This window comes from Microtus oregoni, unplaced genomic scaffold (genome assembly GCF_018167655.1).
Source record: "Microtus oregoni isolate MIOR12 unplaced genomic scaffold, Mior012 000018F_ref0000195, whole genome shotgun sequence".
Lineage (NCBI taxonomy): Eukaryota > Metazoa > Chordata > Mammalia > Rodentia > Cricetidae > Microtus > Microtus oregoni.
The window spans coordinates 36,056,667-36,070,492 of record NW_024543077.1 but is presented as its reverse complement, the minus strand read 5'-3'; the positions used below and the strand labels follow the sequence as shown (position 1 = coordinate 36,070,492).

The 13,826-nt window shown below is 45.8% G+C and overlaps 1 protein-coding gene across 1 annotated transcript in view; it reads left to right on the top strand.

Annotated features, from left to right (window-relative positions):
- Positions 1 to 13,826, top strand: part of Dnah7 (dynein axonemal heavy chain 7) — a 195,366-nt gene that overhangs the window by 17,695 nt on the left and 163,845 nt on the right. The window contains exons 8-11 of the mRNA XM_041668272.1: positions 1,844 to 1,919; positions 5,943 to 6,068; positions 8,918 to 9,037; positions 13,212 to 13,395. Of these exons, the coding sequence (XP_041524206.1) occupies positions 1,844 to 1,919; positions 5,943 to 6,068; positions 8,918 to 9,037; positions 13,212 to 13,395 (506 nt within the window). The remainder of the gene's footprint in view (positions 1 to 1,843; positions 1,920 to 5,942; positions 6,069 to 8,917; positions 9,038 to 13,211; positions 13,396 to 13,826) is intronic.

Here is a 13,826-nt window from a genome sequence, read left to right as displayed (position 1 = left end):
TCCCTTGTTTAAGTTTCTTGGTATAGTCAGGAGAGACAAAGCATGCACACGTGTGCCTGTGCACGCACTCGTGCATGTGTGTGGGTTAATCATTACCACAGATTTGAATCATTACCAGCTTCCATTAATATTGCTGATGAGAAATGTAGATACGGTTGATTACGTTTTTGCTCCAGACCAGAAGGTGGCCAGCTATGGCTCAGAAGTCCTACCTGACCATGGCCTATTTTGTAAATGAGGTTTCAGTAGTACCCGGCAATTCTAAGGTTGTATGTGGGCTGCTTTTTGAGTTACAACCACAGAGTTGAGCAGCTGAACAGAAGAAACCTTGCGGCTCACAAAGTAGAAGGGGTTACCCTGTGACCTTTTGTGTAGGAAGCATGTTGAGCCACAGTATAGACTTAAAAAGTTTATCTCTAAGTATCAGTAGGTAATAAGAATACTTTTTTAAAATAGCAGTTTCTGGCCCAGTCTAAACTAAAGTCCCTGAGGTCAGAACCTTGGGACAGGTCCTTTCCTACTGACTGTTTCCCAATTGTTCCTATTAGTAGAGCTTGCACAATGAACGATCCCCTAAAGGCTGGTGAAATCACAATGCAAGGAGCAATTTGACCCTTCAGAGAACAGGCATTCCCTGCATTCCTGGTAATAAAAGATGACAAGGAGAGAGATGGCCGAATCTCTAAACTATAAGGGGGCTGTCTAGCAAGCACACCAAGGCGGTGGTCAGCAAGGAAGAAGAGGCCACCAGGCCACCGTGACTTAGGAAGGACTCCAGATGCTTCTGAACTGAGTCTTTGTAGTGGTGGGATGGGGGCAGGGAATGAGACAGGGTCTCCCTAAGTAACCAAGGCTGGCCTGAATTCACCATCTAGCCTAGGGTGGTTCTGAACTTGTGATCCTCCTGCCTCTGCCTGTCTAGTTCTTGGATCACGAGAGTATAACAGCAACCCCAGCTCCTTGAAGCATGTCTCCTAGGTGACACGCTTGGTCCAGGCAACGGCACGTGGCACCAGCGGGCCTGTCTAGACCTGTGAACCGCAGTGATGGCCAAAGCCTAGGGAGCATTTGGAGAAAGCGTCACTATCTGTGAGGGGCCCGTGTGCCTCTTTAAAGCCTTTGAAGGTCGGAGGACGGTCTGAGGAACTTTAGGCAGAGGGTAGCAGTGTAATTTTGCACTGTAGAAAGTGAATCTTGAAAGACAGGCAGGAAAACGGAGCCAACTGTGGCTGAAGACCCAGAAGACAGGCAGGTGCAAAGGGAGCCTGCCTTACTGAAGACCCAGAAGACAGGCAGGCGCAAAGGGAGCCTGCCTTGCTGAAGACCCAGAAGACAGGCAGGTGCAAAGGGAGCCTGCCTTGCTGAAGACCCAGAAGACAGGCAGGTGCAAAGGGAGCCTGCCTTACTGAAGACCCAGAAGACAGGCAGGCGCAAAGGGAGCCTGCCTTGCTGATTCTATGACTGTGTGGTGCGCTTATTCAGTTTCAAACGCAGCAAGGTAATGTGGGCTTTTCCCCAGCGAGAGAAAGTCTCCTCTCTTCCTGACCCACAATTTAACGAGAGTGCTTTTGATGGAATAACTCTGAAGGAAAATGTAATATTAAAGTCAATTATCATTTTCCAATGCAACAATCGAAACACATTGTTAAGAAAGAGAACACAGTTCTCCAAGACAGACTTGGTAGGTCTTTCCCACAGGTGTTTCTCCACGAGCACACACATTTTTCTTTATTATAAAACTAACACATTTTAAGTGATTCATTTGAATAGAATTAGTTTTCTCGGAAATATGCTGTAATTAATGTAACGTTGTTTATCCAAATTTTCCAATTTTTTTCCTTAGTTGATTTTGTTCTGAAAGACCCCAGAGAAAAAGAGGATGATACCAAAACAACGGAGGTCCCGCCACACCGCGCCGAGTAAGTGCACAGGGTTTTCTAATAACGGTCATTCTATCTACTCAACGATGTATAACTGCTGCCAAATGAGCAACGTTCCCATTCACGTTTGTATTTTCGCACATACGTGCTTATTGTTTATGTATTATACCTATGTACATAGTTTTCTCACAAGTGAGGTTGAGGGTAGTATCAAAAACCAAACCAAACCAACCCAATTAAGAAACCTGCTGCAGAAAGGATTTGATGTTGTTCTGTGCCTTCTTGGCATGTAGATCAGGCTTCTGGTATGGTAGAGGCATGAATATTTGGTGACAACAAAAACATTTGGGACATTGGGAAAATCAAATATATCCGTAGAATATTTCAATTTCTTTGTGGATTAGAATACAGAATATATGGGGGAAAACACCTGCTGTACGTTTTCCTTAAAAGCAGCAATTAGGAGTACAGCTCTTCAATATTTAAAAAAATAAAGCATAGATCCTTAAAGATTATTAATGGCTTTCCAACAACAGCATAAGCTTTGTGTGGGGAAATTCCTGAGGAGGAATGCTCGGGTTAGGCTAGGTGTGAGAAGCTGTTCCTGACTCACAGCCTGGGTACCTGTAGGGAGGAAATGGAGAAGGGGAAGGAAGGGAAGGAAAGCTTTCCTTTTTGAGCTGAGGTCTGCTGTTTCTAGAGAAGGAAAATCCGGGTCCTTTGGCATTCTTGGTTAAGATCGGACTCAAGGGAAAGCCGGAGGACCGTTTGATTCGGGGTTAAAGGAAAAAAAGACCCAGACGAGCAAACTGTAACTCTCAGCAGAGGAGGAGAATGGAGCAAGAAAGTAAAAATAAATCTTGCCCTTTACATTGCTGTGGAGGTTAGGCACGTAGCAGCAACAAGAAGCCACGCGGCAGGGAAAGGAAAGGAACATTGGAGACAGGGAGCCAGCACTCAGAAGGCCAGGCAGACCCGGATAAGGAAAGAAATCAAAGCATTTTTCCTGGGTGTCATCTAACGAAGAATGAGCCCAGATTTGAATTCTCTACTCCACCCTCCCTGTGTTTTCTGCTCTCCTGTCTGTTTGTTGCTCGGGTCTGAATCCGTGCCTGCCCGGAGGCTGTCTTGTGACTCTGTGATTCTGTTTGTCCTTGTTTCTGTGTGTTTGTGTGTGTGTGTGTCCTGGTATGCTTGTCTCTACCGAAGGGCTTCCTGGATGCTGTCTTGTGAATCTGCCCCTCCCCTTGTGTGTGTCTTAAAAGCTGGGCTTTTTCTCTCTCTTAGTGAACAGCACAGAAAACATCACTTGGGGGAAGTAATGAGAGATATTTTAACAGTTTTACAAGAGATTAAGTCACTGGCTCCAAATGACCCAGATAACAAACAATATTAGAGATATCATTATTTATGGAGCAATATCCATATGTCGTTTTCAGCATTTTTGGTACTCATTTCATAAGGCTGCTATTACTCTACTTTAACCAAATTGTTATCATTACTCATGCATAAACACACATGCATTACTCTCGGGTCAGGGCATGGAAGAGTATACGATTCAAGACTACAGCTGCGCATTAACTTAGTCTTCATGTCTGGCAATTGGGGTGCTCTTCAGTGAGCCCGTCTAGGAAACCCGGGGATTGTATCGGTGGTTTCGTTTCTACAACAATCAGGGATAGGGAAAAGAGGAAGTCTGGACGGGCATCTGGACAGAGATGCGAGGCAGAAGTAAAGGCAAAAATTACCAACATTACAAACCCTAAGCAGAGACCCAGGAAACGTTAGAGCAAAAGGCATTTTAAAATATGCGATTTCGAGTCCATCAGAGTCACTTGATGGGCTTACAGGAGTATCCACCCCATTCAGTTCCTCCTTGTGTGTTTTTCTACAAGGCTGGACTTAACAGTGCTGAACCCAGAATCTGCTTTCAGGGTGTCTGATGGCTGTGGGGTAGCGAGATTCACAGTGTGAGTACCTGCCAGATGACTTCTAAGGACAGAGAGTAGAAATTCAGCCATCAGTTTTTTTTTAAAAGGTTAAAACAACAATGGACTTCCCTCTGCTGCATGGCCCGTGCGGAGGTTAGAGAATGTTGAAACTGAGCCAAGGTTCAGTCAAGCAAATGGAATTTGATTAAAATATTTAACACACAAAGCAGTTGTGTCAACTGGAAATGTCTAAAGTCAAATGCTTAACCGAAGTATTTAAGTAAAATGGATGATAAAAATTATAGCCACAAAGTGGACATGTTTAAACACACAGAGGCCTGAAAGTCCTGTGACTCAAGAGTGCGTTTGCTACACCTGATCACCTCACAGCTTCCTGATACTTGGTGATGCAGGTCCCTTTGTGTGGAGCCTGCCTGCTACTGCCTACCGCACAGTGCCTAGCATCTCGAGGGCGCTGACTGGAGCCTATTGCCAGCTCAGGAGAAAAGCAAAATCACTGTGTGGTGTTCTTCCATCCATTGTCAGAGAGCCAGAAAGCCCAAGCCAGGCACGGTGGCGCACACCTTTAATCCCAGCATTTGAGAGGCAGAGGCAGGCAGATCGCTGTGAGTTCGAGGCCAGCCTGGTCTACAGAGTGAGTTCCAGGACAGCTAGGATTATGTAGAAAAACCCTGTCTTGACGAAGCAAAGCAAAAGTAAATAAATAAATAGATAAAGCCAGAAAACTCAAAAATCCAGCTATGGTAAGTTAGGGGGCATCCGTTTTCTGAACAGCAAAGCTGGTCTGTCTTCTGTATGGAAAGAATGGTTTACCCAAGCCGTGAGAGTTACAAACTCTGTTTTCAGATGAGAATGATAAAGAATGTCTGATTTGTCAATGATCCTTACACATTAGGTGAAGAGATCAAGGGGGATTTCCATAGGCAAGCTGGACTATATTCTTCCAATTTTTTAAATTTATTTTTTAGGACAGAGTTTCACTTTGTAGCCCTGGCTGTCCTGGAACTCACTCTGTAGACCAGGCTGGCCTCGAACTCAGAGATCCGCCTGCCTCTGCCTCCCGAGTGCTGGGATTAAAGGCGTGCGCCACCAACGTCCTGCTATGCTTAGCGTTTTTGCAAAACAAAGCAAAACTTTCAATGTTGTGTATCCTGCCACTAAGGGTCTTCATACACAAAGGCTACCTCATTATTGTTCCATTTGATGATTTTCAGTTATATAAGGACTCAATGGGTCAAACATCTAGAAGCAAGAATTATGGGAGAGATTTAAATCTGATTTTAACATTATTATCATGAGGAAATTATTCTCACCGCAGAACATGATATATATATATATATGTGTGCACATATATATGTGTGTATATACACATATACACACACACACAAACACACACACACACATATATACATATATATATACTTTGTACCAGCTAGTTTAACTGTCAGTCTAGAATCGCCTGGGATGGAAGTCCTGAGAAGGAGCCATCTAGACCAGGGTGGCTCACGGGCATGTCTGTGTGTCTGTGGAGGACTGTCAGTGACACCATTCCTTGACTGGGCCCGAGCTGTTCATCGTGCTCTTGACTGGATGGGATGTGACCATGGGCTGTACTCGGGAATTATGAACCGGGGAACCCCTTTCTCCCTCAAGTGGCTTTTTATCCGAGCATTTTATCACAGCTGCAGATGTGAAGCCGGGGTCTCCACGTAGAAAGTTAGCTCACTCTTGTTTCCCTTCGGTCACTGCAGGTCATTTATAGACTCACTAGGATCAAAGAGTTAGACAACACTTTATGTTAAACATTTAGAGCAAATTTCAGGATGATGGTAAAAATTAGGTTATGCTAACCACAGAGCATATGTTTTAGAATATAACTGCATGGTTTTTAGTTTATAAGAGATCATATTAGAACAAAAATAATTGTTACTCAAAATATATATTTACTGCAAAAAAGCAAAAAACATAAAAAAAGCTTTGTGGTGCTCAGGATCAAACCCAGGACCTTCTGTGTGCTAGGCAAGTGCCCTACCACTGAGCCAGATGCCCAAGCCAGCACCTACTGGGATTTTTATAGAGGATAAACTCAGTTTCTCCTTTTCGTTTCCAGAATGGAAGTTTTGCCAAAGCCATGGAGGAGGTCTTTCCTGTTGGCTTGCGGTTACATCAGGGACCACTTGAATGCCATAAACCCTACGATGCTGGCCGTGCTCGATCTGTGGCACAGCACTTTTAAGTGAGTCCTTCCGCCTCTCCCGAGGCTGCATCTGCTCTAGGTTTATTTATTTACTGTGTCTGAGTGTCCTGTCCACACGCATGTGCACTGTGTGTGCACCTGGCCCCAGGGGCGGTCAGAGGAAGGTGATGGATTCCCCCCCACCCCAGCCTGGAGTCACGACTGGCTGTATGTTGTTGCTAGGAGATGACCTGAGACTTCAACGGCAGGTGCTCGGAACCCCTGAGGCCTCATCTCCTACCCTCGTCCTAAACATTTTTAAAAAGTTATGTTCAATCACATCTGAGCTATTTCTTTTACTATTTCAGCTGTAAATTATTTAATTAGAAATATAACTAAGTTTTCAAGCATGGTGTCAGTGAGTGATACATGGTGTATAGAGGAGCAAGTGGGCATTGTCTCCCATCTAATCACCATATATCTAATCACAGATAATTGTAGCACGGTTTATAAAAAATCCAGAGATAGGTTTTGGGGTTCAACCTGATGGTCAGAAAAGCAAAAGCAGTCAGCCACTGGCTCTTACGTCAGCCTCAGTCCAAAGTGGCGATCCTGCCTCCAGGAATCTCAATATGAGATTGACTGAGAGCTGTCTCCTCCCATTTTATATTCCTCTCTGGTGCTGGGATTAAAAGCATGTCCTACTACTGCCCAGTTTCTATGGCAAACTAGTGGGCTACTGGGATTAAAGGTTTATTAAAATGCAAATGAAATGTCACTACAGATCATGTCAGCTAAGGGACTCAGTGTCTATACCGTCAGTGCTCTGGAGAGCTCAAAAACAAGCCAAGTGACATGTCCGGAAGCCCCCTGATGGCCCATGGGGAGCATGGCCAGCCTCACGGGCCTTATCCTGGGAAAGACAGAACAGCTGCAGACGGGAAAGGCTTGCCAGAGCTGGAAATAAAGGGCTCAAAAAGCCTTTGCCCTTGCAGGCTGAGGAGGAGCACCATGCTGTCTGGGAACTCCAGCTTCATGTGTCCTCTCTTACAGGCCGGCTGCAAGTCTCAGGGAAGCACTCCGCAGTACTCTCACAGGGACACAGGCTTCAAAATGCACCAGGACAGCCTCTCCTGAGGCCTCCCCAAACCTGGGCCATCCCTGCGTCTGTGGTCACCGGGATACCACGCTTTCCCTTCCCTCACCCTTGTCTTCTTCCTGCCAACCCAAGCAAGCTCCTCGCGGTTGCAGTGGAGTGGACATTTTCTATATTGTTCTGAACTCACCCACATACGTCTGAACGCCTCCATACACACAGACATCCCACAGACACACACAGTAATTGGGCATTTGTTACAACACTTAAAACTTAGCCGGGCGGTGGTGGCGCACGCCTTTAATCCCAGCACTCGGGAGGCAGAGGCAGGCAGATCTCTGTGAGTTCGAGGCCAGCCTGGTCTACAAGAGCTAGTTCCAGGACAGGCTCCAAAGCTACAGAGAAACCCTGTCTCGAAAAACTAAAAATAAATAAATAAATAAATAAAATAAAAAAAAATAAAACCTAAGTCTTTAGCAAACATTTTTTATTTATAAGGGAAGATATATCCTATTTCCCCCTATAACTATTTTACAAACATCCCTGTGACTGCACTGGACTTGGGCAAATCCTGTGTCTTAGAAACCCACGCAGGTCCCAAGGATTTGGAGGTTCAAGGGATTCTGCAGCCTGGGCTCCCTGCTCCTTGGGGCCACCTTCCCCCTGGAGAAGGCTTATTTATACTTGCTTTAGAAGCCAACGCTGCACGCACTGGGCCTTACCACCCTTTCTGGCTTCATTGCTCTGGCTTCTGTGAGAAACCAGTCTAAATTCTCCACCGAATCCCAGTCACTAGTTCTTCCCCCTCTCGGTGACCCCTCACAATGTCACATTGCTGTCGACTCTGAAGATTTATGCTATCTTAAAATCCAGTTGTCGGTATGGTTTGAGTCTGAAGGGTCACCTCTGAGGCTTGTATGTTGAAGACTTGTTCCCAATGCCTCATTATTCAGAGGGGTTGGGTCATGGGGGCCCCTGAGCTTGGTGGGTTAGTCCATTCATGAGCTCACCATCTGGAGGCCCTACTGGGAGGTGATGGACACTCAGGAGCTTAGGAGGTGGGACCTAGCTCAAGTCAGTGCGTCCTAGAGGTACACCCTCAGAGACTGTGTCCTTAGGCCCTTCCTTCAAAAGCTCCTCCCTCAGCACTCGGGAGGCAGAGGCAGGCGGATCTCTGTGAGTTCGAGACCAGCCTGGTTTACAGAGCAAGTTCCAGGACAGGCTCCAAAGCCACAGAGAAACCCTGTCTCGGGAAAAAAAAAAAAAAAAAAAAAAAGCTCCTCCCTCCCTCCCTCCCTCCTTCCCTCCCTCCCTCCTTTCCTCCCTCCCTCCTTTCCTCCCTCCTACCCTCCCTCCCTCCTACCCTCCTTCCCTCCTTTCCTCCCTCCTTTCCTTCCTCCTTTCCTCCCTCCCTCCCTCCCTCCCTCCCTTCCTGCCTCCCTCCCTCCTTTCTTCCCTCCCTCCCTCCTTTCCTCCCTCCCTCCCTCCCTCCCAGCCCCTCCCAGCTGCCTTGACCTTTGCACTTCGGCTTCACCACAGGCCCCCAAACAACAGAGCCGTGAACTGAATCCTTTGAAGCCAGGAGCCCAGATCCACCTTCTTGTCTTGGTTTTCTCTGGCATTTCATCACAACAACAGAAAGCTGACCCACACAGAAACATCTCCTGTTCTTGACCATTTAATTTTATAGAATACAACTTTTGATGATAAATCTAGGAATATAGCATTTGTTTTTGGAACAGGCAGATGAACAGAATCATTAACTACCACAAAAATCTCGATTTAATTGCTTTTTTTTTTGTATCTCTTGCAGGAAATTACGTTTAGTTGACATAGAAGAATTTCACAACCGCCAGGACGCCTTAGAGCTGTCTGCCTTCCAGAACATCGTCATTAGACACATGGAATCTGCCAAGGAGACGCTGCTGAAAACGTAAAGATTTGAGCTCTCGTATGGGAACGTTTACGTTTAGAGGCGTGATTGGTGACGTGTTTCACGTTAACGGCTTTTAGAAATCCGTTTCCACAAGTCTTTAACACAGTTCGGCCTCAGAGTTACATTTGTCCTTAATTACCCTGGCTGTGACGTGTCCAGAGGCTGTAGCGAGTGGAAAGAAGGTGCATGCCCGTCACCGACGGTGGCCCTTCTGTAAACGCGTGGGTAATGCCTCTGCTCTGAGAGCTGGGGACACCAGGCAGAAACGATCATGCCCTGGCCACCGCCTGATTTTTCGCCTGACTTCTGCACCAGGCACAGGCTGTGCACTCTGCCGTCTTGACTTTGGGTGAGGGACACAGAAACACTTGAAGGATAACCCAGAAGGAACAGTATACGGTGTAAAGGCGTTTGTAACCTCAGCGGCATTAGGGTTACCAAAACGCAATTAAACACCTGCTCGGACTGGGCCTTCAGAGTGGAATAGACAGATAGGATAATTCATTATGCAGGCGCCAGACAGTGCACCCTGGAACCACCTGGGACGATCGTCTCTAATGTGGTCATCCATTTATTAAAAATAGGACATTAAAATTAGGTCAACTTGAAACCAAAAAAAAAAAGACCCAAAAGTCTCGTCACCCTCATGATTTCTAAAACTTATCTTGAAATGTATGTTGATCTTTTAAGATTAAATATATTTTTCCTTCAGTAAGTTAAAATAATATTATTTTTAAAAAGTTTTCCTTTTCTTTCATATTATATATAGCTGACAGAAAAACGTAAGTAGAGAGGAGATAAGGAAAGAAACCATCTAATCAAGTGCAGAGAAGTGATCTCTTCAGGACGGGACACAGGTGCACCCCCTCAACAGAGAACTCTGGGGACAAACCCCACTGCAGACTTCAGTGAGATGTTGTCGCAGACCTTCACTGATTTTTGATAAAAATGGCAGACTGGTTAGCGGTGTCCCCTGGTGCGTTCACACTGGCTCTAAGCACCTCTTGGTGAGCCAGGATGCCTCCATCTTTTCTAAAAGGCGGAAATGAGCTCGCCGTAGGCAAGTCAGCGAAGAAACTGGAACAGTCCTCCTAAACCCCAGGGCGGGGCATTCTCTCTGTGTCTTGTTGGCCTCTGCCCTCAGCGCCAACAGGGTCTGCCCACCTTCTCGATGCCTCTTCTTGGTGCTTTTCTAACTCTTTGTCCCTGACTCTGTTTCTCTCACTGTCCCCTAAAAGCGGGACCTGCCTGTTGCCTTTCATCTTGACGCGCACACGTCAATCCCATCGTTTGGCCGGTCTTACCTGCTGCAGCACACACCTGTCTCCTGAGCTCTGGGCCCTTACCAAACGTGCGCCGAGAGCGTGCAGCTGAGTGTAAGCCTTGCTCTCTCTTCCAAGCCTGTCGTTCTTGTCCTGGGCCATTCCCGGAGCACCTTAAAGTCTTATGGCTTTAAAGATCCCTTTGTTCACCAATCTCTGTCCACTCTGATCCTAGCAGGGTGTTGTAGTTTTGAGTTTTTTCTTTACTGACTCCAAAACTCGGCACTTTTCTGTCTACAGCTATGTGTCTTCTATGCATTCATAAGGGTGTGCGGCCACCACTACTAATTCCGGGCTTCCTGTGGCCCCAAGGAAACTTCCTCCCTGGTGGACACTCCGCGCACCTCCCCACAGGCCTCCGCTAATCACTCCTCACATCTCTGTCCCTGTTTGGGAAACTACAATTCAGCAGAACGACTTAGTAGTATGTGGTCATTTCTTTACAGTTTCTCAGAGGAAGTATGTTTTCCAGGCTCACCCATGGTATAGCGTTGTGCTGGTTACGGTTTGTCAACTCGATACAAACCAGAGACAGAAGAGGGAGCCCCAAACGAGGACTTGCTTCCATCATACTGGACTGTGGGCATGTCTGCTTCATGTTTCCTGGTGGTGGTCTATAACTCTCTTTCTTTCTTTCTTCCTTCCTTCCTTTCTTTCTTTCTTTCTTTCTTTCTTTCTTTCGTTTTCTGGTTTTTGGTTTTCAACACAGGGTTTCTCTGTAGTTTCTCTGTAGCCTTTCCTGGAACTAGCTCTTGTAGACCAGACTGGCCTTGAACTCACAGAGCTCCCCCTGCCTCTGCCTCCTAAGTGCCTGGAATTAGCGTGTGCAACCACCCAGCTTGTTTTGTTTTTGTTTTTTGTTTTTTCAAATAAATCACTTTGAGATTTGCTGTTCTCTGTTTCATCTGCATTGCTTCTTCCCTTCTTGTCTTGAGTTTAGTTTGCTCTTCTATTTTTAATGTCTAGTGAAATTGTCTTGCGTTTTAATGTGGTTGCTTAGAACTAAAAATCCCCTCTGTTCATTGACTTCTGTTCTTCCCTCAGTTTTAGAATACGATAATTTCATATTCACTCACCCTAAATATTTATATTCATATTATCTTATCTCCGTATACTTGTGAATCTCCAAGTGTCATGTCATTGATCTCTAATTTTGAAGTTCAATCTGTTTGTATTTATTGAGGCCTATTTTATGACTACCATCGATTTAGATGTCTTTTTTTAGAAGCATCTTCTCTGTCCATTTAATTCTTGATTCTCATTGCTTCTACCATTGGCAGGCCCATATTTACTGCATGTGCATGCACATATGTTCATCTGTACATGTAGACAATCATGTGTGTTGAGGTGCACACACGCGCGCGCGCGCACACACACACACACACACACACACACACTCACTCGTGCATGCGAAAGCCAGAAGACAACCTCAGACAACCTCAGATGTTGTACGTAGGCGTCTATACCTTGTTTTTGAGACAGGCTTTCTCATTGGCTGAGGCTTGTGAGTTTGACTTCAGAAGGCTCATCAGGATCCTCCAACCTCTGCCTGGAGACACGGGTGGGGGGGGCGGCTCATGCTTGCCAGCTGAGCTGTCCCCCTAGCTGACGGTGAGCTACCATTTAGACGGACCACTGCATACTCTCAGTGGCATCTCTATTCCTTGGCTCTGTAAATGTCCCTCTCCAGACTCTTCTGTGAACCTTAAGCATTTCCCATTTATTGACAAATAATAAATATAAATAATATAAATAAATATAAATATAAATCTGTCTTTGAAAGCTTGCAGCGTGACCCTTATCTCTCTGGGTCCTCTTCTCTGAGCATGCTTCCTTTCATCTTGGTCCTACAGAAACACGTGATGGATTCTTTTAGTTCTTATCCCGTTTCTACTTCAGATACTCTGTTAGGACCCTGTAATTACTATCTTTGCTATAAAACCTTTCTCCAAGACTGCAAGGTAAATGCCCGTCTGTCCTCGCTCGTTTTTCACGATGAAGTCACTACTTCCACCGTTATGAAAGAAAGGATGATGTAGTTTAATTTTTTTATGCCCCCTCTACCACTATTCCTAGAACATAGGACTACTCACGGTGCATGTTGTTAAAAAGACAACAGTTTTGTTTAAAACTTAGACTTATTCTGTTCGAACGCTCTGGCCATTCTTATCGCCTATGGTTTATTATCCCTCATGACAGAAAGTAGAAGCGTTCCTAGATCTTGTGTATTGTCGGGATTTCAGAAGCTGAACACACCGGCGGATTCCAGCATGAAGTACCTAGATATGAAACTGCACTATCATTCTTTTATCGCAAGGACATGTGCACCTTTGAAACTTGGTTTTACGTCCGTCATTCTTTCCGTATCTCACACTGAGGGAAATTGGGACAATAAAATCCACGCCGTTTTTGATTTGTGCCTTGTTTTTACAGTCATTGGGAAGCGGTAGCCTGGCATGCCGTGTGGGTTTAACTTGGTATGAGCTAGCTTCTTCGATTACTATTCTGTAGCTTTAAAATAACAGTCCACAGAGATCATTTAAGAGTCTGAAAAGAAGTGTCCAATAAGGTTAGCTCTCATATATTTTTAAAACCTGCAGGAACCGTAGTTGCAGGGTTAGATTTATGTCTTGTAGCACCGTATCATTGGGTCGTTTAATGATTTAACATTTCTTCTCCTGGAAGTGAAGTGCTCTAGCGCTTAGGTCTCAGAGCGTGGGTAATGACACGGACCAATACGCCTCTTTATGAAGACCTTGGGGTGTCTAGAACTTACTGTTAACCCTTAATGGGAACGGGGTAATTCACTGAGAGTGTCGACTTTTGAAATGCCTTTTGTCCTTTTCAAGGTGGTTTCCGGAAGTGCAGAATATCTATTACCAAGGCAATAAAAAAAAGCAATTGCCAACTGGCGACAGCAGCGCCAAACTGGACTCCTTTTTCAACTGCGCCGCGACGCTCATGACCCTGCAGCTGCAGGACCTCACTCTCGTCTCCATGCAAGACTTCACGAACCTCATCGCCCAACCCCAGGTGAGGACGGCTCAGCTAAGCGGCCGAGCCTTCGGTAGCGGGTTTCCAATTCTTTCAGAGAGGAAAGTGGCACAAGATAGCTTTTCCAGTGAGACAGCAGCGAGTTTATCCCCAGACCCGGTACACGCGTGTGCTGAAAGGTTAGGTCAGCTTGCACAGTCTGGATGAGGTCAGTGCTGAGGGTTTGGGTAAATCCCCTGGGGAAGATTGCCTCGTGAAGGCTTAGGTAGGGCTTGCTTGAGGAGACCCTTTTTCGTCTGGGAGGAGACTGTATCGCACAGTTAGTGAGGCCTTGGAATCAGAAGGTGCTTCTCTGGTTAACCTCTAGCTCCAACCAGTCAGGATGGCTGCCCCTCTGGCTGTCTTTCTAGTAGGGTCCGTTCTGGTTTAAGTGTCTCAGTCACAAGAGGAAGCGTGTTCTGTGTGTTTAA